The sequence below is a fragment of the Orbicella franksi genome, chromosome 9 (assembly GCF_964199315.1).
Source record: "Orbicella franksi chromosome 9, jaOrbFran1.1, whole genome shotgun sequence".
Classification (NCBI taxonomy): Eukaryota; Metazoa; Cnidaria; class Anthozoa; order Scleractinia; family Merulinidae; genus Orbicella; species Orbicella franksi.
This window is the reverse complement of record NC_138153.1, coordinates 5,191,196-5,216,617: the sequence shown is the minus strand read 5'-3', so window position 1 is coordinate 5,216,617 and position 25,422 is coordinate 5,191,196. Positions and strand designations below refer to the sequence as shown.

Here is a 25,422-nt window from a genome sequence, read left to right as displayed (position 1 = left end):
TTTTATTCATGTCATCGGTATTCTATAAGCACTTAAAGCTAAAATTAAGGGTGCTTTTAACAGGTTATACTGTTGCTATGGTTACCTATTATGCCATAAAGACTGCCGTTATTGTTTCACCAATGGCTGGCAATTTGCGTGATACCAATGTTATAGTACCTCTTGATAAAAATAGGTAGTATCGATCCGTTAAATTATAGCTGTTGGAAAAGTGCTGGAAACTGTTGTAAGCCTCCTCAATAGGGCTTGGCCGCTTAAGGTGGTATGGTACCCTAAAATATGGCGATGTTCATGAAAAATTCAATTTCTTGGAAATACAAGACTTAAGACCCTTGAGAACTTGTCAAAAACATTTTGAAACGATCTTGCCGAATTTCCTTCCAGATGAGTGTGAAATTTAAGGAAAGTACACAGTGGTATAAGTTTTTTCACGTGGCAACGGCCATAGCATACTATACATACTATACTATACATATAGCATACTATAAAAACGTGACCAAAAATATAGACTATTTTTAACTTATATGAACGAAACTATTTAGAAAAAACTTTTAAGACATGCACAACTCGATTGGTATAATTATTTGTGAAAAGCTTTGCCTCAAATTGCAATCACAGGCTCATTCATTTCCCTTATGACAGGGAATATTTCCCACAACTGCGGTAACTTTTTACAAAATAGAACAACCATTGCACCCCCTCCCCCGAGATCCAATCTGCACCCGCCTCCCCCACTATTTGTGGCTCGTTAAACGCTTAATACTTCGTGTAAGAAACTTAAAGTGCATTTTTCTCAAAAGTTTACTTTTGTACCGACTGACTTCGCGCCAACATTTCTACTTTGCAAGGTTTTTAAGTAGAATTTCTGAAACTTGGGCTCATCAAAGACCAATAGTGTCGTGATGATATAAACCAAAAAAATCGTAACATTTTAAGGTCTGTCACGTGACATGAGATGATTTGTCCACTGGGTGTGGTAAAAAATAAGGTTATTTCCAAATAAAGCTGTAAAAAACACTGAAAATAAGAGTTAACTGTCAAAACTTAGGTTCATATCACAGAACAAAACAGAAACTTACATGATATGCTTATTTGACAGTCAATTCTTGTTTTGTAAAAGAGCAGGAAGTGTTGGCGTCAATACTATAAAACACTACTTCAAAAGGCTGTGGCTGGTTTCCATAGCAACCATTTTGAGTAAAACTCTAGAAATTTAATTTCTCTTCTTGAGTGCAATAGCACACAATTGATCTTTCTTTATCATATTTAAACAAACTTTTTGGTCCATATTGAGGGTACCATACCACCTTAATAGGAAGTCGTCAAGAATTAGTAAAAAACTTAGTTGAAACGTCAATTTATTCAAAACGAGGTCCATATGGAAGGGCCGAGGATTGAGATTTTTCCCTAAAGACCGAACATTCGAGGTTAATAAGTTGTTTATTATATGGCTTTTTTCTTTACTTTTGCCGGGTCCGTAATCGGCCCGTGGGCATTACGGGAGAATAATGCCCGGGAATTAGCCAATCAGAGGGCGCGTTATATCGGCTACAAACACAAGCCATATAATAATAAACTATAAATAGATTAGGTTTCTTATTTTGTTTCGTTCTCTTTTCCAATCAGAATATTCCTAGCCTTTTCATCGTGAACTTATATTTGTCATAACAGCCTGGAGCCTTGGAAGCTGAGCATATCGCAAGTGTTAAATCGTAGTTCTAAACAAGTTATAAATCACAGATTGTCTTCTTTAATACAGTTTAAGTAGTGAAAGATACGAAAGTTAGTGAGGAAACGCACACCTGAATCAAGGTAGGGTGTATATTTTTATTTATTCTCCTTCGTAGTTTTTAGACTTAAGAATGCATTCAACTCTCTCTCAGACGGACACCATCGGGACCGGCCTCAGCTGTCCGTCTTAGAGAGGTGTCCGGCTTGTAGAGAGTCGACGTAACATGACCCCAGGAATTTTAAGATAATAATGCTGAACCTGTGCACAGTGAATACGCGTCTGTTTAAAGTTTGTTTTAAGTTATTTACTTGAACGAAACCTGTAAACTGGAACGAAAACATATTTATAAAATTGAATCTCTTGGCGTATTACAATCAATAGTTAAAGGGTTAACTAGAGTCCAAACAGTGAACATTACATTCTGCAAACGGGAACATCATCATCTTATGCCTCAGAACTGTGTTTCGCGGCACCAAGTCTAAAAATATGTCACATTCAACACCTCACGAGTGTCCGTTGACGATTTCAAATTGTCCGTTGTCCTTCTTGTGGAGGTGTCCGTCTTATAGAGAGTTTGGTTATGGTAAAATGACTGAGAAACGGCCGGGACCAGCACTGGGTGTCCGTCTTATAGAGGTGTCCGTTAAGACAGAGTTGACTGTGTAACTGTTTTTCATGCAAATCCTTCTAGTTGGACTTTGGCGTAACCTGAGTACTATGTGCAGGAACTCTAATCTGCGAGTTTGGCCATCTCGTTCCCATGGTCTTTTATCTTCCCGCCCTCTCTCTCTCTCTAGCTCCGGGAGAGCGCGAAGATGACAGACGCTGGAAATGAGGTGTCGAGTTTGAGCCACCGTTGGGTTGCAAATGATTGTGATCCTTCATAACACAGCCTCAACCAATAAACAGTAAAACGTGATTAAACTGCACGTACCAAAATTTCCCTGATTTCCAGATAACCAGTTGTATTCAGGTAGAACCCAATGACAACTGGCGTGATGCCCATTTTCCACGACTGAACATAGGACAATGGAGCACCAAGGGGAAGAAACCGACCTAGCTAGTTTTACTTTAAGGTGGTCTTATACTTCTGTGCAACAGTTTTGGTACCATGTTAAAGGGCCTCGCACTGTGACTTCAAAAATGAGCTTTTCCAGGTCACAAGCCACAATAGTTAATGAGTAACTAGCTCCTAAGTGTTAAAAAGTGGAGTTCATTATAAGCACGATAACTTACTAATAAATAGTTCGAGAAGCGTGTTTCGTCACTGACACTAATTCGCGTAAATAATTATTTTGAGATTGAGTAAAGTTGAATGGTTTAAATATATCAATCTCAAAAACATTTTGCTTATTGAGTTTGTTAAACTCGAAGCAAAGCCATGGCCTCTTACCTTAAAATAATTGCAAGACTGACTTGTGTTTCATTTAATTAGCGGCTCATTAGTCTCTCTCGACTGAGCCGTTTTTTTTTTTTTTTTTTGAGTCACGGTCATAAAAGAAACGTCTTTTTCTTTCTTCCTCCTGCTTTTTGTACCTGTTTCAGGCATGAGCAAGACTTTTTTAATCATTTACCTTCTCCCAGTCAGGTAAAATATTATCTAAGTTTTCCAAAATTTCTGCCATTTTAAACAACAGTGGGATAATGTTTGTAATGATGACGTCATCTATGCGTCTGTCCACCAATAGATCATAGGTGAGAACCAGTCAAAATGCAAGAATAATTTGTCAACTTATTATATAATATGTAGTCGAGTAATAACTTTAGTTAGGATTCAAGTCATTAGAATCGGTTTTGCCCAAGAGAAGATCAAGGTAAGAGAGTGAATCCCCCATATAGGCCTTACCCAAGGTAATCCCTCTTAAGTTATTTTTAGACATGGTACCCAGTTCTTCCGAGAATGTTTCTCGCGCTTTGCGTGGATTTTTTCGTGGAGGTTTTGCTTATGTTTCGTTTCTTTTCAAAACGAAGGAAAACCTCCAACGTTGTGGAGTTGTATTATTTGATATTTTAATATCAAAGAAGCAGAGCTACGGCCCTCGCCATGTTTTAATACATTCCTGTTTGTACAGATGCTCGCTGTACAAACAATAGGGAGTTTAAGTAACCACGACGGCGACGCCGAGGACAACGTCGATTAAAAAAATAAAGTTATATTTTACCTCGAATTTCGCGATACTCATTTACTTTCTTTATGACTATCAAAACTACTACAATTTCAGAGCCACGCTCGATAACAAAGAACATTGTGCTGCAATTGCAGTGGATTTATCAAAGGCATTCGACTCCGTGTCCCACAGCCTTCTACTCTCAAAGTTGAGAGCCTATGGTTTTACTGACAGTGCCTTGCATTGTGTCTCACTCGTTCATATTTGTGTGGAAGAAAGCAACGTGTTAAGATTGGAAATTCGTACTCAGACTTGAGAACAATCAAGCATGGAGTTCCTCAGGGGTCAATCTTGGGACCACTTCCATTTAATTTATTTATTAATGATCTCACTTACTTTGTTGTTGATGCTATCTTGATTTGAGGCTATATGCTGATGATACAACAGAATACTTATCAAACCGCAATCCAAATGCTCTAGAGTTCACTCCACAGAATAGCTTTGATATGCTTCAATCATGGTTTAAGTGTAATTACTTAAGTTAAATGAGGCAAAAACCAAAGTGTTATCATTGGGAGACAATCCAACACATCTCCAGCTTTTTGCAGATCGTACCAAGCCACCCTTAGATTTAGTTAAAGAATTAAAACTCTTGGGCCTAACTATAGACAACTCATTAACTTACAAGGCCCATGTCAAATCTGTATGTGATAAAGTCAATGCTAAAGTTGCTGCTCTTAGGAGGGTACGAAAGTTTATACCTGCTGATGTGATGTTCAATATTTACAAGGCCTTCATCTTACCACACTTGGAATACTGTGCACCTGTTTTAGTGGGACTTTCATCTGGACTTTCTAACAAGCTAGAATTTACTAATCAGTTTGCTATCAGAACACTAATGAATCTGCCCAGGTCAACTCCATATGGCGATCTACTTAAGATAGTAAACATCAAGTCCCTAGAGCATCGCAGATACATGCAAGCCCTAATCCTTCTTTATAAATCTTTGTTTATTACGGGGCCAAACTACATCAAGGAATTGTTCTCCTTGCGTTCTAGCAATTATGACCAAAGAGGCTATTGTAAGCTTAATCAGCCTACCTTTCAATCAAAGTATTTGCATAATTCTTATCGCTACATAACTTCACGTTTATGGAATAACCTACCTGACAATATAAGAGGAGCGTCCTCTCTTAGAATTTTTAAAAATTTGCTGAACAATGTTAATCTGACTACCGAGGCCAATTGTTGTTGTAATCTTTGTATCGAGTAGTTTACATATTTAAATTTTTATAGTCTAGTTATTAAATTTTAAATTTTATAGTCTAGTTTTTCAATTTTAAATTTTATAGTCTAGATAATATATTTAAATTTTACAATTTAATTTTAGCATACACGTTCACATTTAAACGAGCACCGGGCTCACTGGTGAAATGTGTTTAATTAAAGTACTTACTTACTTACTTACTTACTTACTTACTTACTTACTACAATATTAAATCAGGAACGCAGTGGTAAATTTGAAACAGAAATTAATAAAATTTGCCGTCGTGATTCACACTCTCCGACTTCTCCAGACAAAAACGCAGAATTTGGTCATTTCACGTTGCCGTTTTGCTTTGGACGGTAAAAAAATGAATTAAGAATTATAACGCACATGCAGAGCCAAGGTCTTGTTTCCATTGCCGTTGCCTTCGTGGTTTTCTTAAACTCCCTACTGAACTTCTTAAAACCAAATGAAAGGCAAAGAGTGAACAGCCAAACAAACATAAAGCAAACGAAATCCCAGCCGAACAAAAAGACAGCTGAGAGTTGCAGAAAACTTCTATGCTGTGAAACGTCTTTGAAAGTCCAAACGTATAAAATGACTTGCCTCCTCCTTCCTCCGAACTGAATTTCATGCATAATGCGCTAAAAACGACTTTAATTTCGTATTTAAGTTATTGTTAACCTGCAGAACAGGCGGATTAGCGGGGGCAGAGAGCGAAACGCGATACACGAGCGCGAAGCGCGAGATCAAAGAAATCGGCCGGATTTATTTCGTATCGCGCTCCGCGCTCTTGTACCGCGTTTAGCTCTCTGCCCCGCTAGTCCGTCTGTTCTGCAAGCTAGGTTATCGCAGAAAATCAGAAACTGCTATACAGGTCAACCCCTGTTAAACGGCCACCCTCTAGGAAATGGATCATTGGCGGCTTAAAGGGGACTGGCCGCTTACTAGAGGTAAAAAACAGTACAAAAGCCTTCATCAGGACTTTGATTACTGGCCGCCTAATGGGGGTGACCGTTTAATCGGTGGCCGCTTAATAGGGTTTTGACTGCATTTTTCTTATTTCTTAACCAACACTTATATCATTTCTAAACTATAGTCGAACCCCTATTTAGCGGCCACCTTTTAAACGGCCACCCCTATTAGGCGGCCAAAAATCAAAGTCCCGATGAAGGCTTTTGTGTTGTCTTTACGTCTATTAAGCGGCCAGCCCCCTTTAAGCGGCCACTATCCATTTCCCAGAGGGTGGTCGTTTAATAAGGGTCGAACTGTAATGAGGGCCTTTTCTTATTGAACCCTCTTCTAGCTGTCACGCGGCCATCTCGGGGTTTGTTACACACTACAGTGAAATGAAGGTAAAGGCCGTTTTTTTAACTGCACTGGCGCTGAGTTCAGTTGTAATCGTTGGCATCGTTGTTTATATCAAAGAAACCGTACAAGACGTGATCAGATTTAGTGAGAGCACTGGCTTTTATTCACCAAATCATTTTTTCGCCTACAACTCGAAGCTTCACGATTATACCGCACAAAGAAGAACAACTCAAAAGCCATTTATTTATCTTACAGAAACCGACCATTGTCTTCCTCGAAACTTGGCCTCTTCCTCCCAGATTGGCGATCCGGAGACCTGCAACTGTGATGTAATTGTGCTAAGTTTCCGAGCCAAGTGCCAAGATAACAATCAATCACACATCACTTATTTGTTTGATTCGAACACCCTCTTTGCATCAGGACGAAATGAGCTCTTTTTTGCCGCATTGGATAGAAGACCAGGCTATCATTATTACATATTTATAGACGACGACATCACTCTCCGGTACAACGAGTTTACACCCGCCAACATGACTAAGATGTCGCCCTTCCGAGCTGTGGAAAAGTGGTTGCTAGATTACGAGCCAGCAGTGGGTGTCTTGGGGTGCGAGGTCCATCATGGAACAAGCACTGTCTTAAACAGAAGGAGAGATTTATGTGGCATAAATGAACCATCTCTCGTTCTCCCTACCGTGTTTTTCGACACCTTCTTTAACGCTTTCCACCATAAAGCTGTTGAACATGTCCTTCCCTATCCAACGCAATACGAACGTGGCTGTATTTTTGCAAGCGAGAGAGACACTATGATAGCTGTCGAAGTCAAATTCGGCGGCCAAGCACTCCTGTTTTCTCCTGTCGCAGCTTGCGATACCAAACATCGAAAATATGATAGGTCTGAAATAAACATGACGGAAATATCGCGTGAATTTATAGCGAGAATTAAGCAAGAGGCGCCACCAATGCTGAGAAATCACGTCATATTCAAAATGTTACACGCGAGTCCAAAGCTTTATCTAGAGACCAAGTCGCCTTCGTTTTGTGTGAATGTAACTCGACACCAGCCTATTATTTCATACAGGCACTTACTGAATGATGTTTGATCCTTTCTACTCTCACATTTACACTTTTCTTTAACCACTTTAAAATATTTTAAAATATCCTTACAGAGGTTAGTTTTTCACGCGACTCGTTCAACGAGCGTGAATATTTCAATGGCTTTACGTCGGCGTAGAATAAGATAGTAGAAGATGTTTATTTTTTTAAATTTATCTGTATTCCACCCGTCAACTAAGTTGAACTAATGAAATTTTGATTTTATTCATGTCATCAGTGTTCTATAAGTACTTAAAGCTAAAATCAAAGGTGTTTTAACAGATTATACTGTTGCTATGGTTACCTATTATGCCGTAAGGACTGCCATTATTGTTTCACCAATGGCTGACAATTTGCGTGAGACCAATATTATAGTACCACTTGATCAAAATAGGTAGTATATTCATCCGTTAAATAATGGCTGTTGGAAAAGTGCTGGAAACTGTTGTCAGCCTTCTTAAAAGGGCTTGGCCGCTCAACAGGGAGTCGTCAAGAATTAGCACAAAACTTAGTTGAAACATCAATTTATTCACTTACAAACTTATGCCTGAAGGCTTTTCACCACTGTTCCACATAATAAAGGCTTCGCATTACCGTTTTCTTGATTCACTTGTCATGCAAATACTGTATCCTAAACGGACTCTATACTGAATGAAGCGATAATTTTTACCATCCGGTTAGTTTCTAATTACTGAACGTAAAATTACTTCAAAGCAGTCATAATAAACGTTTGTTTGAATGCTTTTATCAGTCGTTACTTTCAATTGCGGACTCTTATCTATCATCGCTTTTTCCAAAACAAAGCCAAACTGTGCGTATTTAATCATGGCCGCTTGGTAGGTCTGATAAGGGTAAGCAAGGACAATAGGGAACCCTGATCGGGACGACCAAAAGTTGGCCGGTTCATAGGGACTATATTTACAGTATTTTACTGACAATGATTTCGGGACTTCGATATCTAGCCGCTTAATAGAGAGTGGGCGATTAAAAGGGGTCCGAGTGTTCATGGCGTTTTATATGTCTACTTTCGACCTTTATGCGACAGACAAGTCAGAGGTTGAAAGTATCTGTACTTGTCATAATAATCAGGCCGGGTTGTTCAAAGCCCGATTAAGCTTACCCAGGATTAACGAAAATTTTCAGTTTTGGAACTTTTTGGATATGTTCTCTGTTTAAATTGTTTGTCCTTCAGTTTTGAATTTGAATACGGCCCAAACTGAACAAAACACTTTTTATACAAGAAAAATTAATACTTCGGTTAACGTTTTATCTTGGGGAAAACTAGCCTGTTCAAGGCTCTCGGTCAGTGGGGACGATCGAAAACACGGGAATCTGGGAGAGAAAAAGGAGAGGGCGGGAGACCTCTCCTTCCTTCTCCCAGGCCATGCTCATCTAGGGGGGGGGGGGGGTTGAGGAGGGGGGAATCTTCTGGTCGCCTAACTAATTCCTGTAAACAATTATTTTGAGATTGTGAAAATTTAAATCTTTTAAATATATCAATCTCAAAAACATTTCCTTGCTGGGATCGTTAAATTCGAAGCAAAGATGGTTTCTTACCTTGAAACGGGAGCATATTACATTTGATATAGGGAAGATATTTGTTTACAAACATTGTTTTTGTTATTTAAATGTTCAAAACGTTAAACAAAAGAATTCTCTTTCTCACCAACCAATAGCTCTCTGGTTGGCATATTAATAACAACAGGTGACGTCACTGATATCTTTGCTATACTCCTGCTTGAAATAATTGCAAGACCGATTTGTGTTCGACTGAGTATTTTTTGTGAGTTCATAAAAGAAACATCTTTTTCTTTCTTCTCCCTGTTTTTCCTACCTGTTTACAGCCTCACAAAACTTTTTCACAGTCAGTTTCTTTGCCCAGTCAGCCTGTAAAATATTATCTAATTTTTTCCAAAATTTTTGCCATTTTAAACAACAGAGGGAAAATGTTTGTAATACTGAAGTCATCTATGCGTCTGTCCTCCGATAGATCATAGGTGAGAACCAATCAAACTGCTAGAATAATTTGACTTATTACATGTAACTTTAGTTAGGAATCAAAATAATAGGGAGTTTAAGTAACCACGACGGCGACGCTGAGGACAGCGTCAATAAATTTTTAAAATTACCTAGGAACTGAACTGGCTCGCGGTACTCTAAAGTCATTTACTTTGTTTATCACTGTCAAAACTATCACCAAACTAAATCTGGAACACAGCGGTAAATTTGAAACAGAAATCAATAAAATTAGCCGTCGTGGTTCACGTTCTCCAAACAACGCAGAATTTGTCTTTTCACGTTGCCGTTTTGCAGAGGACGGTAAGGAAATGTACCAAGAATTATAACGTACGCGCACAGCCATTGTCTTCATGTTCATTAATTTTTTTTTTTCGTGACGTTTTTCATTGCCGTTGCCGTCGTGGCTTTCTTAAACACTCTATTGAACTTCTTAAAACCAAATGAAAGGCAAAGAATGAACAGCCAAACGAACATAAAGCAAACGAAATCCCAGCTAAACAAAAAGACGGCTGAGAGTTGCAGAAAACATCTACTACGTCTCAGTTGAAAGTCAAAATATACAAATGACTTGTCTCCTCCTCCCAAACTGGATTGCATGCATAATGCGCTAAAAACGACTCTAATATTGTTTCCAAGTGATCGCAGACAATCAGAAACTATTTTATTTTTCTTATTTCTTAACCAATACGTGTTAAACTGTTCAGGGCCATTTCTTGTTGAACGCTGTTGTAGCTGTCACGCGGCCCTGTCGGGGTTTGTAAAACACTGCAGTGAAATGAAGTTGAAGACCGTTTTTTCAATTGCAGCGGTTTTGAGTTGGGTTGTTATCGTTGGCATGATTATTTATACCAGAGAAACCGTACAAGACATGATCAGGTTTAGTGAGAACACAGAATTTTATTCGTCAACTCAAGTTTTCTCCTACAACTCCAAGCTTCAAAATTATGCAGCACAAAGAAAAACAACTCAAAAGCCGTTTATTTATCTCACGGAAACCGAACAATGCCTTCCTCAAAACTTGGCCTCTTCTTCTCAGATTGGCGATCCCGAGACCTGCAACTGTGATGTCATTGTGCTAAGTTTCCGAGACAAGTGCCAAGAAAACAATCAGTCACACATCACTTATTTGTTTGATTCGAACACCCTCTTTGCATCAGGACGAAATGTGCTCTTTTTTGCCGCATTGGATAGAAGACCAGGATATCATTATTACATATTTATGGACGACGACATCATTCTCAAGTACAACGAGTTTACACCCGCCAACATGACTAAGATGTCGCCCTTCCGAGCTGTGGAAAAGTGGCTGCTAGATTACGAGCCAGCAGTGGGCGTGCTGGATTACAAGGTTCATCATGGAGCAAGCATTGTATTAACCAGAAGGAGAGAGTTATGTGGTATAAATGAACCATCTCTCGTTCTCCCCACCGTGTTTTTCGACGCCATCTTTAACGCTTTCCACCATAAAGCTGTTGAACATGTCCTTCCCTATCCAACGAAATATGAACGTGGCTGTATTTTTGCAAGTAACAGAGACACTATGATAGCTGTTGAAGTCAAATTCGGCGGCCAAGCACTCCTCTTTGCTCCTGTCGCAGCTGGCAATCCCAAACATCGAGAGTATGATAGGTCTGAAATAAACATGACGGAAATATCACGTGAATTTATAGCGAGGATTAAGCAAGAAGCGCCACCAATGATAAGAAATCACGTCATATTCAAAATGTTACAAGCAATTCCAAAGCTTTATCTAGAGACCAAGTCGCCTTCGTTTTGTGTGAATGTAACTCGGCACCAGCCTATTATTCCATACAGGCACTTGCTGAATGATGTTTGATCCTTTCTGCTCTCACGTTTACACTTTTCTTTATTCTTACTCTTATTTTCTTTTTCTATTATTTTGTAATTCTTAGGTTAGTTTTTCACGCACGTCAACGAGCGTGAATTTCAATGACTTAGCGTGCGTAAAATAAGATACTGGAGAAACCTATATTTCTTTATATTTAACAATTATTCCACGAGCGCGCGCTGGATACGAAATATTATTAAAAACTGAACCACTGCATAATGCAATTTGAAAGTTTTCATTGCCTTGGCTATCACGGGTTATGAGCCATTAGACCATGCCCTATGAATATAGTAAGCGTACGCGTTATCTTTTAGGGCGTTTTTATTTTCATTTTAGTTTTGTTTTCTATATTTTGGGGGCGCTTTTAAATAAAACAATTATTCCACTCACGCGTGTTGGATATGAGATCATTATAGCCAACTCGGTGCTAGGCGCCACGTTATCTATCCTACCATCTCATATCCAACGTGCGCTCGTGGTAGAATTGTTAAGTAGATAGCCTACGAGGCGCGTAGTGCCTATCTACTTAACAATTAGTGAGCAGAATAATTGTTTTATTGAAAACGTCCCCAAAATTTAGAGAGCTAAACTAAAAAAAAGACGCTCTAAAAAATCACGCGCACGCTCACTATATTTGTAAAGCATGGTGTAATGGCTCATAACCCATGATGGCTAAGTCAATGAAAACTCTCGAATTGCTTTTCCAATGATCTAGAATTATCTGTATTCCACCCGTCAACTAAGTTAAACAAATGAAATTTTGATTTTATTCATGTCATCAGTATTCTATAAGCACTTAAAGCTAAGATTGAGGGTGTTTTTAACAGGCTATACTGTTGCTATGGTTACCTATTATGCCATAAAGACTGCCGTTATTGGTTCACCAATGGCTGGCAATTTACGTGATACCAATATTATGGTACCTCTTGATAAAAATAGGTAGGATTCATCCGTTAAATTATAGCTGTTGGAAAAGTGCTGGAGACCCTTAATAGAGCTTGGCCGCTTAATGGAGATTCGTCAAAAATTAGCCCAGACCCTTGTTGAAACGTCAATTTATTCAATTACAATCGCGTCTGAAGGTTTGTTAAGGCTTCGCACAACTGTTTTCTTGATTCACTTGTCACGCCGCCTGTAGCCTTCAAAAATCACGCGCTCCACAATGAAGCGATATTTTTTACCATCGCGTTAGTTGCTTACATGTATTAGTGAACATGATGAAATTACACCACAGCAGTCATAAAAATAGGTCCGCAGTGCGTACTTGTGGGCTTATTTTTATTTTTGTTTAATAACTGTCATTGTAACATTTTGTATGCTTCTTATGACAGATTGTTTTGGGGTTACATGTATGTGTTGATCAGCAGGTAGTGATTTGCATAATATTTTCAGAGTGAATAGAAGAGTTCATCCATGTTTGTATCATGATTCAGTTTAATCTGATGGTCAACTAGCTGTCAGCATACAGTTGCACAAAGAGTTTTGTGATAACTCAACTCCTTACATGAAAATGTTGATACAAAGTCGGGTGCTTGTACATGTCTAAATTATATCGTGATTTGTCAATTATTTGCCTCAGCCTTCGACCTCGGCAAATAATTGATCTGCGAGACACTGCCAAATCACGATGCTTCGATAACCACGTCCAGGATGATTATTTATCCAAAACAAACAAAACTGTTTTCAAACAAAAAGTTCCAGATCAGAGCAGCAGGAGTTTTAAGTTGCTCACTTCAGTCAGTTCACGCTAATGGTATCTGAATGTAGTTTCCAGCCTGAATTGATTTGTTAAACCAAAATGTAAGCTTTTTGGTCCTATTTGTACACAAAGAACTGAATGATTACCGGCTAGTTGTCTCTCGATGAGCAAAATTTCCAGCGTGATTCTGTTCAGAGCCGCGATTCTCAGCCGGCTCAAATTCAGTCTACAGAGCAGATAATCTGCGGATCGGATCCAATGGGTAGTGCTGCTGTCAAGACTGGGCTACCGCGGACGTGCACTGATTTAGTAAAAATCGTGTTTCTATTAAACAATTAGGTTACGAGTTCGAGATTTCTATCGCGTGATCACGGTTGACGAGGGCGCAATAATCTAATTGTTTTAGAATAAATCTACCGGTCATTCAAAACTTTATCTAAATCCTCTTCAATAAAGCAAAGAAGCTGCCGTAGTTTTGTTAACAACCGCACACTGCTAGGCTTCTCACTACTGATCTACAACAGAATAGATAGAGAGTAGCGTAGCCAATCAGCGAACGGCTTTCGTGATAGAATTCTAGTAGATTTTACTAAAACAGAATAGATAGAGAGTAGCGTAGCCAATCAGAGAACGGCTTTCGTGATAGAATGCTGGTAGATTTATACTAAAACGCGATAGAAACACAGAACTATCACAAGTTGTTGGCGTGATGATTGAGCGAGCAAAGACATTTCACATTTTGAGTAAACGGGTTGTTTTCTTTGTTTTCGTAGCGGAATTTTCTAAAAAAACATGTTCTCCGTGTTTCCATTGAGTTTTTTTTACAATAACTGCAGAAATTGTCGCTCGCTCATTGGTTAATTTTCATTGTCAATAAGCGGACAGACACATTATTTTAGGTTTTATGTAATAATTTATTGTAAAAAACAAATTGACGTCAGGTTTTCATGCGTCTGTCCTGTGTGATTGACAATGAATTTCGTCATAAAATTGTCAAAGTTGCTGTGGATCCGCAGACTACTATGAAGAAATTCATGATCAATAGCAGCTAGGACAGACGCGTAAAAAACTGACGTCAATTTGGTAATTAGAAACACTCGTGGAAGTTTGGGAGAACTCGAAAAGACTGTAGAAACATTCGCCTGACGGCTCGTGTTGCCACTGAGCATTTCTCGTTCTCCCAAACTTCCATTCGTGTTTCTATTTAACAATTAGATTACGAGCTCGAGATTTCTATGAAGAGATAGTTGATGAGGCCGAAGGAAGCAAGCAAGCAGGCAAGTAACAAACTCTATTTGACTTTATTTGTGTATCAAATACATCTACTTGTAGCGCGATAGGCGCTATTTCGAGACACACTATGACAAAAAGTGTTAGTCACAGTCCCCCTCCTTCCATCACGCTTTGCCACCCCCTCCCCTGTTTAATGCCTGCTAGCTACGCAGGCTAAGCTAGGTACTACGGTTTTTATCTAAACATCTATTAGTCATCGCCCAGAATGCCCTGACACATTCGGGACCTTCCTACAGTCCAGAGCGTTAAATTTTCAAGTTGCATTTGAGCATTATTACGAATAAACCGGCACCGGCGGGCCTGACCGTGATGGCCGACACCTCGGTGCATAAAAAGAAGAAACAGGCATCTTTTCTGTAAATGAATCAACTAAGAAGTGCTTCACGACGGTTTCCGCGCGAACATTTTCTTCGCGGGCTTTTCTTGGGTTTTTGCTCAAAAACATGGGATTCTGTTTCCGCACATAGTTTCAGCAACCCCACATCATTATATTGATTTTGCGCCACTCCCTAGCAAAACAAATGACATCGAATTGATTCGTACCTCTCACTTCCGGTTGGGAAATAATCTCGTCACGAAAGTGGGAAAAAAGTATTTGGGAGCGGCTACTGTAGAGGATTTAGCAGGTCCAATGACGTTTTATTTATTGTACAATTATATCATCACAGATACCCCAGCGGGTAAGCTTGTGACGTGGCTAAGTGTAAAACTCAGAAAATGTTATTAAACTTCTCTTGGGAATTTGTAAAGACTAGGTTGTTCTAGAACGTTTGCTATTTCCTGTGATGAAAGCTTCAAGAAATGTCATTTTCACACGTTCTTCCATGATGAAGTCTTCTGTTTTCATTTAAAGCACGTTTGCTTGCTCTGCTGATCTGTGGTTGTTCCTTTTGTTGTACACGTGTCCAAATCTTTCCGAAAACTGGTGATTACGTCGTCTCCATGTTTCCTGACTTCGGCGACATGTATTGTTTCACGGACTTGCGTCACAAAAGTTATCATTCCTCGCCCCTCCCCAATATTGTTTCTCAAGTTGCTTATTAAATAAATACAGCCAGCTTATTGACTCATCAGACAGACACGAGAGGTCACCAAACGCATATCAGAGAATTTCTCGAGGACACCATTGTTCAATATTAGACGTAGACGCAGCGATGGGTCGAATCTGTGACTGGATTTTTGCAGTTATTCTAGTGTTTTTCCTTACGAAGGGAACCTCATCAAATGAAGGTAAAGCTAGTCATTGACTGCTTGTTTGTGTAGTCATCTTAACAAGACTTAGAGGCGTAATATTAGCGGGTCGGATGACCGAAATCATATCTTTGATTTGGAGGTAACGAAGATGGTCTATACATTCGTTTTTCCCAGCCCCAAAATTAAGTCTTCACTGGATTTCTTAGTTCCAAGCTAAGCACAATATTATTTAACAGTACATGATTGAATATCTTTCTCGTAACACTGTGTTATTATGACACGGGACAAAAAGTGTGGAATGCCTTCAAATATTTGATAGAAAAGCTATGCTACAGGCTATGCGAAGTTAACACAACTTTCAGCAATCCTGTAGTATTCTAGGACAACTGTTTCAGCCCTACTTACCCTTGGAATAATGTAAAGAAAACCGTTTTAGGAGCCTGTTAGCACGTTTTGGCGAGGCAACAATCGAGAGAAGGTTTATAAATTACAGTATTTGAATCAGTTGCGAGAGGTCAATAATTCTGTATGGTCATATCATATCTTGGTCCGTTGCTGATAGTTATGTCGGCCAATGGTACATCCTCCTAATATTTTTTAGCAAAATTCAGCTTCGATTTGAACCGTATCTTTAGCATCGTTGCTTTGCTTAAGCTGTTTACTTCCATGGATATGCTTTCATTGTTTATTTGAAAGATGTTAGTTCAAACTAAATAAATTAAACGACAGCTATTTATACTTCAGATAAAAACCATTGAGTTTTAGTGGTCGTGTCTACCTAGTAATTGTTTAGAGGACAAGTTGAAAGGCACATGCATAAAAACGTTTGTGACTCTTCTTTCAACTTACGTTTCGATTCAACGTTGAAACGGACTGAAACATCGACAGCGCTAGCCGCTGATACTGGGTCATTCTTGAAAGCTTTCTAGAATGTCGCACCTATTTTTATTGATACTTTCCACTTCTTTTTGTCTGTTTGCGTGCTTTCAAACGTGTTATTTAATTCTTTTCAGATCTGGCAAAAGAAGTCGATCTTTTCAAAGCAGTTGGGCTTGGTGACAAAGCATTCGCCGGGGTCACAAAAACCACAGGACAAAACGACCAAAGTGCCGCATATCAATTTACCACGTCTACGACTGATCTCATAGCAAGTCAGCAGGCGTTTGAACAGGCCGATAAAATGATCCACAACAGCCATGATTTCATCGTCTCGGCCTACGTCAAGCTCGATCTTCTCAGAAGATACGACAACCCTATTGTTTCTATTTCTTCACAAGGCGGACATGATCTGTATTTCAAGTTTGTCGTCTCGTGAGTTTTGTGTTAACTTTAAAATTTGTGACGTTTGTGTAATTTCAACCTCAAGATAGATTAGTATTTCCGTTCGATACGTTCTAAGCTCATTTGGTATAAGACAGAAAAATCTGTCATTTCCTCACGCATATGCATAGCCTGCGAGCAGGTTCTCGTGTTTTGGCCGGCGACGCGAGCGACGAAGCCGCGAGAGAGACACGCGAGACAAGCGAGGCGAGTGGAGAGGGCTTTCGTGTTTTGGTAGGCTATCACATGCAAGACTATTTTCACCCTCTTTTTAACTTTTTGTAATGGATTTTTTTCTACCCTTTTTCTTTCCTTGCTTGGCCATGTTTCCTTTTTAAAATAATTTTTAGATTTTTAATACAAATTCGACAGAAAATTTTCCCACAAGACAGAAAGAAATTATATCAGTTTCTTTTGAGTGATAAACATATGTTTTCTCTTTACATAACCAATACATTGTCACATAGAGAGGTGATGAAAATGTAGAGAATCCAAATTAATAAGGAAGTCGTTATTTCTAATCTAAAACTTTTTTTTCATTTTTGGTATTTCAGTGGCAAGAGTGGAGGAAAAGGTCTTGATATCACTGTCTCACTTCAAGTCCCAGGCGGGCGGTTAGCGCCATTCAAAGGTTCCAGTAAAACATCTTTGGACTTCACAAAATGGCACAAGGTAGCGGTCCGAGTACAGGACAGTCAGTCGATGCTGAGGATATTCGTAGATGACGAAATGGTCAGCGTGCATCCATTCAAGCAGCAGATTGTTGCCTATCCTCAAAACGCCCAGCTTCGACTTGCTCAGATCTTCGAAGTGTATTTGGAAAATACTGGTGTTATCACCAGTAGGTTTAAGGTAAGCTAGTATACAGAAAACTAACGTTTTTACATAAATAACGAGTAAGGTGAGTAACATCCCGTCCACACTACGCTGGAGAAATTTGAAAACGGAGGTTTCACTCTGAAAACGCATCAACTGTTTTCCGTCCACACTACGCCGGAGGAATTTAAAAACGCGACAATCACCGGTCATTTTGCATTTGTGTTTGAGTAAAACACGTGCATAATTATCATAATTATCATATTGTCGACGTAAACGAAAAGCTTCGTTTTCGAAATGTTTTCCGTCCACAGTAAAACGCAAAGCCGGCGTTTTCAAATTCCTCCGGTTTGAAGAGCGTTTTCGAAAAGCTTCGTTTTTGTGACGGATTAGTGTGGACGGTACGTCCTACCTGTAACGGTAGAAATGAAGCTGCGTTTTCAAGTTCCTCCGGCGTGGTTTGAACGGGACCCAAGAAAAGCTCGAAGGAGCTTTCTTGATTTACTCTTTTTTTCAAGTTTACTCACCTCAAAAGAAGTTAATGTCTGCAGGATGTTAGTCCCATTTATTATATGACTGAGAAAATTATTTCATTGTGATTAGCTAAGAACAGGTAAATTTGTCATTAATTTAAGCCTAATGCGTACAGTTACGTTATTTTCTCGCCCGTAAAATATATGAGTGATCTGTTAATTCGTATCAATATTTTAATCGTTATTTATTCAGAAATAACCAAAAGATACTGTGCATTCATAAAGATACTGTGCATTCATGAAAATTACTTATGCAAATAAGTTTAGACCTTATTTGTCTAACTTTTCTCATTAATTCTTTAAATTTACTTTCTCCTGAGTATGGTTAATAAAGGGGAATGGTTATAAACCCAACTAAGTGTTAATGTCTGTCGGGACAACTAACCAATGGCAACGTTTCAGTGACGTCAACCTCTTTATTTCTTCTTCTTTTGGGTTCAGTGGGTCTGAAATTTAACGAAATGGGTTTGTTGCTATCTTTGGATTGTGAACAATGACAGCTCTTTACAACTGTTTGTAGGGGGATCTTCAAGACGTTAAGTTTATTTTGGGAAATACTTTACGCGATTGTCCAACAACAGCAAAGGTGAGGCAATGGTGAATGAAAAACACAGCTTACTAACCGATACACTCCTTCATACTAGCTATATCCTCAACCTGCCATGCCGATGTGTTCTTTTCCTGATTTTAACAATCTCAGCACCTGTTTTCTTTTGAGAAAACAATGATTCTTAATTTTAAACCAAGAGAAGATCAAGGTGAATTGCCTTGATCTTCTCTTGTTAGAACTGAATTCAATGTTTATCGCCACTGAGACCTCGAAGGAAAACAGCTGTTATTGAAGGTGCGCCTGCGGTCAAATACTGTTTAGTTGGAAAAGACATGCGAAAGAGGCGAAAGGACAATACAAAGCAGAAAAGTGACCCTGCCTCTCGCCTCGTTTGTATGTCAAACCGCTGATGACTGCGACAAAAGCTATTATAAAACGCCAACGTAGAAATTAAAGCACCTGTCCTTTATCAGTTTTCGCTGTGTCTCATGCTTTCGCCTCATCCATTTTTTTCACTTATCTATTTCTACACAACCCCATGAGCTGCAAAGCTGAAATCTTTATCGTGTTTAAAAAAAGGTTTTGCTTACTTACTAGAGGACGTGAACAGTTCTTTAATTGTTGAGTTCTTGATTTACCTGGTAAATGTTCTGATCAGTGAACTTGAACTGTCCCTTCCACTGTAGTGTGAATGTTCAGATGTAGTGGGGACAAAGGATTGCGTCATGGACGGGTTCAGGTACGAAGACGGAAACCGCTGGACAAAGGACAAGTGTACCTTGTGTCAGTGTAAGGTGAGCATGCGCATTAAGTGTACAGGATGGCGCAATTAACAAAGCTAAAGTAATGTAGCTAAAGCTGTGAATTGAGCACAATACCACTTTGCGGTTTGTTTTGGCTGTTGTTTACGAGCGGATTCCAACGACACTTGTTTGTCAATCAAAGCCGGAACAAGCAGTGAGAACTTTTCCTATACTTGCAAAGAATGAGTGATTTCGGATTGGCTAAGGACAAGTCGGAAGGTCAAAATTTATAAACAAACTTCCTCAACTACCTCCAAGAGCAAGGCTCAATTAATTGTGGACAAAGCGTAGCCTTCGGTTAATTTATATCGGCTGTAAACAATAACCTTTCTTCCTCTGGCTTTTTAACAGATGGTTTGTCTTAAAGTTTCTCCCAAAGAAAACAATTACGTGTATAACAATTTCATGTGTTACAAACTCGCTGAAAATTTGCCGGATCACTGGAGGAGGGCAGCATTTAGTCAATAAACCTCTTCAGGCGGCTGGTATGTCGGCTGATAATGTCCGTGGCTGAGAGATTGTCCGAAAATAGAATATTTGGCCGAGAAGCGAAGCTTCGAGAGCAAATGTGAAATTTTGAGGACAATCTCTCAGCCAAGGACATTATCAACCGAGATACCATCGAGCCAGAAAGGGGTTTATTTATTTTATAACCCTCCCATTAACTTTCATATCACAATTAAACCGCTCGTAAACATGGTAAAAAGCCAGTGGTGATCTGATGGCGAATGCGCGTGATTGACGTAAGCAAGCAAGTACATTTGGTTGGTTTAACTAACTTTATTTCCACTGTGATTGGACCAAAACTTGACAAGCTGTCATGAGAAATTAACTCTCGTAATGCCCCTTAGATCAAAAACTCAAAAACTTGATGTACTTTCCGGAACAGCATTTGCGACCAGCTATTTAATATCACTATCGCTAGACTCAACTAAACGAGTTTAGTTTCCTTCCATGTAAAATAAGAGAAAGGAATATTTGAAACTCTTGTGCTGACTGTGTTTCTTTTCGACGGAAGCAATCGGAGGACAAATATCGACGCAGGAGGGGGTTATTGCGTGATAACTGTCCCGTGAGTTTTCACCACGTGACGTAAAGTAACCAATAAAATCGCACCAAGATTAATGGGTGGGTTATAAATATAAGTATACCCTTGAATGTGCCGACTCTGTCTCGTTTTTCTACTATCATTTACAATGAATGCGTTTTAGATTGACACCCATAAACGATACAGTTTTGGTCGGGATAATTGTGTTTGTTCTTTGGCAAGACGCTTTAATTTCTTCGCTCAGGAGTGTATTAAAATGAGCATTATTTTGCTAGTTTAAATCCGTTCTCACTTTGTTTTCTTGTTGACAGTGGGGACAAGTGATTTGCACTCACATCTGTCAAGTTTGCAAAGACAACGGTCGAAGCTATCTGCACGGCGAAACATGGAAATCAGGAAACGATAGCTGCCAGACCTGCAAGTGTTCGGTAGGTTTCATTTTCACTTATAAGGACGCCCAAGTTTAAAATTGAAATCAAGTCAAATTTCATTTTGTAAAATAATTGAAAAAGAAACGGTGCACACGGTATCAGAATTCTGCTCAATATCAGAATAGATAAACGCTAGGCATGGATTTTATGAGGTTGAAACTTAAATGTTCGGATAGAACCGAGTAAAATTACTGCGCATTAGTACTGATTGGTCACAAAGTAGGCTTTCACCCACCGACGTGAAAATTAAAATCACCTTGTATAGTATAATAAATAGCTTTGCGTAACAGTACTGTTCATTAGCATTCATTTGAATGGTTGCACATTTGCGTTGAAAAGGAAAACTTGTGCAGCATTATCAACATTACCCTGGCAGACTATTGGCTGAATATGAAGTCAAACGCAGTCTGGACAGGAAGAGCTCGTAGCGAGATCTTCCGTCCAAGACCGCACTCAACTCGTTCCGGTCGCCGATTATTTGTCGCCCAAAGGGGCCTGTTAACAGACTAAAGCTCTTTAGCTTCACATTGGCTCGAGTACTTACCGGGTATGTCTATCTTTGCTTGTTTTAGGAGGGTAACATTACCTGCTCACCACCCTCCTGTCCAAAACCTGATTGTAAAGGGAAGTCAGGGGATGTGATTACTCTTAAAGGACAGTGCTGCCCGATTTGCAAAGGTAAAAGTTTCATTGAATACTGGCCTTTCTTTGTTAGCTATCATGCTTTTGTTTTAATTTTTTGGCTTAACTTACCAGGGAGCTTAAATAACGACGACGGCGACGCCAAGGACAGCGTCGATTAAAAAATGATTTGATATTTTGTCTACGAATCTCGCGATGCTCTGAAGTCATTTACTTTGTTTATCACTGTCAAAACTATCACAAAACTGAATCTGGGACACAGCGATAAATTTCACGTAAAAACTAAGAAAATTAGCCGTCGTGGTTCACGTTCTTTGCCCATCGACTTTGCTCCTGCCGCAACGCATGAGAGCTACGCAGAATTTGGTCATTTCACGTTGTTGTTTTGCAGAGGACGGCAGAGAAGTGTACAATGATTTAAAACGCACGTACACAGTCATTTTTCCGTACATAAAACCTTTTGTTTAGCAACGGTGCCGTTGCCGTCGTACGTAGCCTTCTTAGGCCCCGTCCACACGAATCCGGATATTTTTGAATCCGCGACTTTTTCTTTCCGTATTCAAAAATTTCCCTGTCCACACGTAACGTATTCAAATCGAATTTGCCTGTCCACACGTAGCAAAAATATCCGGATTCGCTGCCGAATTCGCCGGATGCGTGAGGACGGAAGCCGTATCTGGAAAGAAAAGTTGCGGATTCAAAAATACTCGGATACTTGGGGACGGGGGCTTGAACTCCCTACTTTCTTCCTTGTGTGTGGTCATTTTCCTCCTAGCGCCGTCATCGTTTGTGAAAACTGTTCGTTTACAACCAGTTCGTTAACGAACTCATCACACCTAATGTAGTTGTCTTGATATTGTAACTGATTCCCCCAAACAGCTTTATGGGGACAAGTTAGAAGAATTTAATTACTGATTGCGGCTTTGCGTGTTGAACTCTTTTAAACTGAGTATAAATGCAACGTTATCGTAATGCTGTCTGTCTTTTGCGATGCGCACAGTTGCCTTCAAATCTAACGAAAGTGCAAGGCAGGCAAAGGTAGCCAAAAACAGATGGATATGATATAGGCCAGATTTAGACAACGAGAAATGAGCCTTAAGCCCAGAGCAGCCCTCTCCCCCACCCCCCTCCCACCCCTGAGATGAAGCCTTCTTATCCGTATTTGCTTTTAAAATTTGTTTACCTCACCAGCCAGTTATGCCATTCTTAGTGATGCACCCCTCCTGAGAAAAATTCTGGATCCGCCCCTGTAAATTTCACCATAACATTGATTTCGAACTTTAGTCTGCGTGGTAGAGTAAAAAATAATAATTTGTTGGACAAGTTCTAAAAGTGACTACTTCGCTTTCCCAGTTTACAAAGGGGTATCGAGTTAATCACCCATACAGGCCATATTTCCAAGGTAATCCCTCTCACGTTAGTTTTAGATCACTCTCTGTTTCGAAAGGACGGTCTAGAGAAATCAAATTCTCTTTCCCACATGAACATCTCGAGCGGCTTTCCACGCATTTTCAAGCTCCACGAAAACATCTTCGCAACTTGCTTTTTAACATTACCGCGCGAGAACTGTGTACCATGTCTAAAAATAACTTGAGAAGTATTACCTTGGGAATGAAGCGTATATATGGGGGAGGAACTCTGTTACGTCACATCGTTTTTTATTAAACTGATTGTACATTTTTCGTGCCATTGTGCCACCAGAGGACCAATGTGACGGGACAGGAAAGGTTTACAAAAGTTGTAGTTGCGACTCGACTTGTTCCAGACAAGGATTCAAGTGTCAATCGTGCACCGAAGGCTGTTTCTGCCCGAAAGGACAAGTGTTGGATAAGAACGGAAAATGTATCGACTCTGCTAGGTGCAACTGTTTTTACAAAGGAAAGGAATACAAGGTAGGCAGGTTCATTCTACTGGAATAAAACTACATGTATTCTCATCCGCAGCCGTTATTTGAGACTGTCACGCAACGCAACGCTCCCCCAAATGGGTAGAAGCGTTGCGTGACATCTCAGAAAACGGCTGAGGAAGAGACTAGCGTAAAACTAGCCCTTGGGAAAATATGATCAGGTGAAAGTTCTTCGAAAGCCCGCATGTCTTGACTGAAGAAGAAAACTAGAAAAATGCATGTTTATCATGCTGAAAAGATGCAAGTATCAAGGCGATTATCTTAAACTTTCGAAAGTACTGACCCCCCCCCCCCCACCACCACCCGAAAGTAGCGAACCCCCATCCCTTTCAGACTAACATAGCAGTGCGTCATGAAGTAGAAACAGTTTACGGTATCTTACTAGCTTTCGTGCTGACCACTGAGAACACGGTCTAGTCATGAAGAACCCGCCCATGTGGTAGCAACAAAGATTTAATCTGGAATGAAGAACTGTATTTCATGTTTCAAGAACTGTTTTTACGAATTTATCTTGTATTTCCTAAAAGGAACCAGCTCAGTTGTATCAACGTAATGTCATGCTTTTTTTCTGCCCAAAATAAGAAACTCCAGACCCCACGAAAGTAACGAGCGCCAGATGCTGCTAATTCCAACAGTAATTAGGGCCATTACTTTCGGAAGTTTACGGTAATTCATCCGAGAGGGTGGCTTATGAAGTCAATAAATCCCTTGATTGTGGTACTGCGGAGATAAAGAACGACATCGAGAAAGTCATCGCACTTCTTTTCAAAGCCTTGCAGTTTGTTTTACTCGCTATTTTAGTCCAATTCAATTCACACTGACAAAACAATCTTTTCTCTTTCCCCAACAGCCTTTGGATAGTTACTCCGACCGCTGCTATTTCTGTTTCTGTCTTGGCGGGGAAATGATCTGCCACAAGTTTTGCTGAGAACAGAAGCCAGGTGTCCCGGATGATTTACGAAAACCAAGATGGCAGAAAGTAAAACGCACGGGCGTTTCGACTTGTAAAGTTCATATAAGGTTCACATTAATATTGTAGATATTTTATAACGCTTCAGTTTAAGAGAAGGATTAAAACAAAGCATATTAGGCGAGTTAGCAACAAACAGTAGAAGGAAATGCTTATACAATTTAAATAGAAATTATTACCAATTCGGGATTTTTAATTGACTAAGAAACTAAGAATTTTAACGTGTAAGCATTTATTTTCGAGTACGAAAGAACAACGTCGACAAACTCATTTCTCGTATTTACGAACGTAAATTATTATGCCTTTTACTGTTTGTAAAACAGTACTTCTTACTGATTCTTTATTGAAACAAGATTTAGAAGCAACAATTACCATTATAGTTAAATTGTATTAAGATGTATTGAAACTAAAAAAGGATTGAATAACTTAGTAACCTTTATTTGGTTCACTTGAAGTTAAGTTGTCAGACATCATAGAGTTAAAGAAGATGTAGTTGTGTTACAGAAAGCGAATATTACAGCAAGCGTTAAACTCATACTTCATTTGTACTTTAATTTATTGTATTGATTCACTTTTATGTAGTTATAACCTTTTAAATTTATAATAAAATTTTCAAGCTACTTTTGCCTTGTTTGCTATTTAAGAGTTTTAGAGAACTGCAAAATTATTAGTTGGTCATGAATTCTTCCAAGGATTTGCGTCACAAAGGAAACCAGGCCTGAAGAATAACTAAATTCTGACAAAATCTGATTCAAGAGAGGGCCAGGCTTGTTGCCGTTTTGGTTTGCTTGTTAAACTTCCTAAAACCGAATGAACGACAAAACAATGAACAGCCAAAC

The 25,422-nt window shown here is 39.3% G+C and overlaps 3 protein-coding genes across 3 annotated transcripts; all 3 read left to right on the top strand.

Annotated features, from left to right (window-relative positions):
- Window positions 1-5,842: 5,842 nt before the first annotated feature.
- LOC145497852 (uncharacterized) lies at window positions 5,843-7,551 on the top strand. Its single transcript, XM_081477711.1, has one exon. The coding sequence runs from the start codon at window positions 6,457-6,459 to the stop codon at window positions 7,516-7,518; it is 1,062 nt and encodes a 353-aa protein (XP_081333837.1). The 5' UTR covers window positions 5,843-6,456; the 3' UTR covers window positions 7,519-7,551.
- A 2,753-nt stretch (window positions 7,552-10,304) lies between these two features.
- Window positions 10,305-12,799, top strand: LOC145497662 (uncharacterized). Its single transcript, XM_081477487.1, has one exon. The coding sequence runs from the start codon at window positions 10,305-10,307 to the stop codon at window positions 11,364-11,366; it is 1,062 nt and encodes a 353-aa protein (XP_081333613.1). The 3' UTR covers window positions 11,367-12,799.
- Window positions 12,800-15,436: 2,637 nt separating this feature from the next.
- On the top strand, window positions 15,437-25,208 carry LOC145496938 (protein kinase C-binding protein NELL2-like). Its single transcript, XM_081476706.1, has 9 exons — window positions 15,437-15,600; window positions 16,578-16,875; window positions 17,439-17,736; window positions 18,754-18,819; window positions 19,470-19,577; window positions 20,946-21,062; window positions 21,638-21,743; window positions 23,409-23,599; window positions 24,464-25,208. Exons 1-9 carry the CDS (start codon window positions 15,525-15,527, stop codon window positions 24,539-24,541), a joined length of 1,338 nt encoding a protein of 445 aa, XP_081332832.1. The 5' UTR covers window positions 15,437-15,524; the 3' UTR covers window positions 24,542-25,208.
- Window positions 25,209-25,422: the final 214 nt, after the last annotated feature.

Excerpts from the sequence above, each read along its gene's own strand:
- LOC145497852 (XM_081477711.1), top strand. The coding sequence starts at position 6,457 with ATGAAGGTAAAGGCCGTTTTTTTAACTGCACTGGCGCTGAGTTCAGTT.
- LOC145497662 (XM_081477487.1), top strand. The coding sequence starts at position 10,305 with ATGAAGTTGAAGACCGTTTTTTCAATTGCAGCGGTTTTGAGTTGGGTT.
- LOC145496938 (XM_081476706.1), top strand. The coding sequence starts at position 15,525 with ATGGGTCGAATCTGTGACTGGATTTTTGCAGTTATTCTAGTGTTTTTC. Across the intron at positions 21,744-23,408 it reads GTGCTGCCCGATTTGCAAAG|AGGACCAATGTGACGGGACA; the intron begins GTAAAAGTTTCA and ends TTGTGCCACCAG. Across the intron at positions 23,600-24,463 it reads ACAAAGGAAAGGAATACAAG|CCTTTGGATAGTTACTCCGA; the intron begins GTAGGCAGGTTC and ends TTTCCCCAACAG.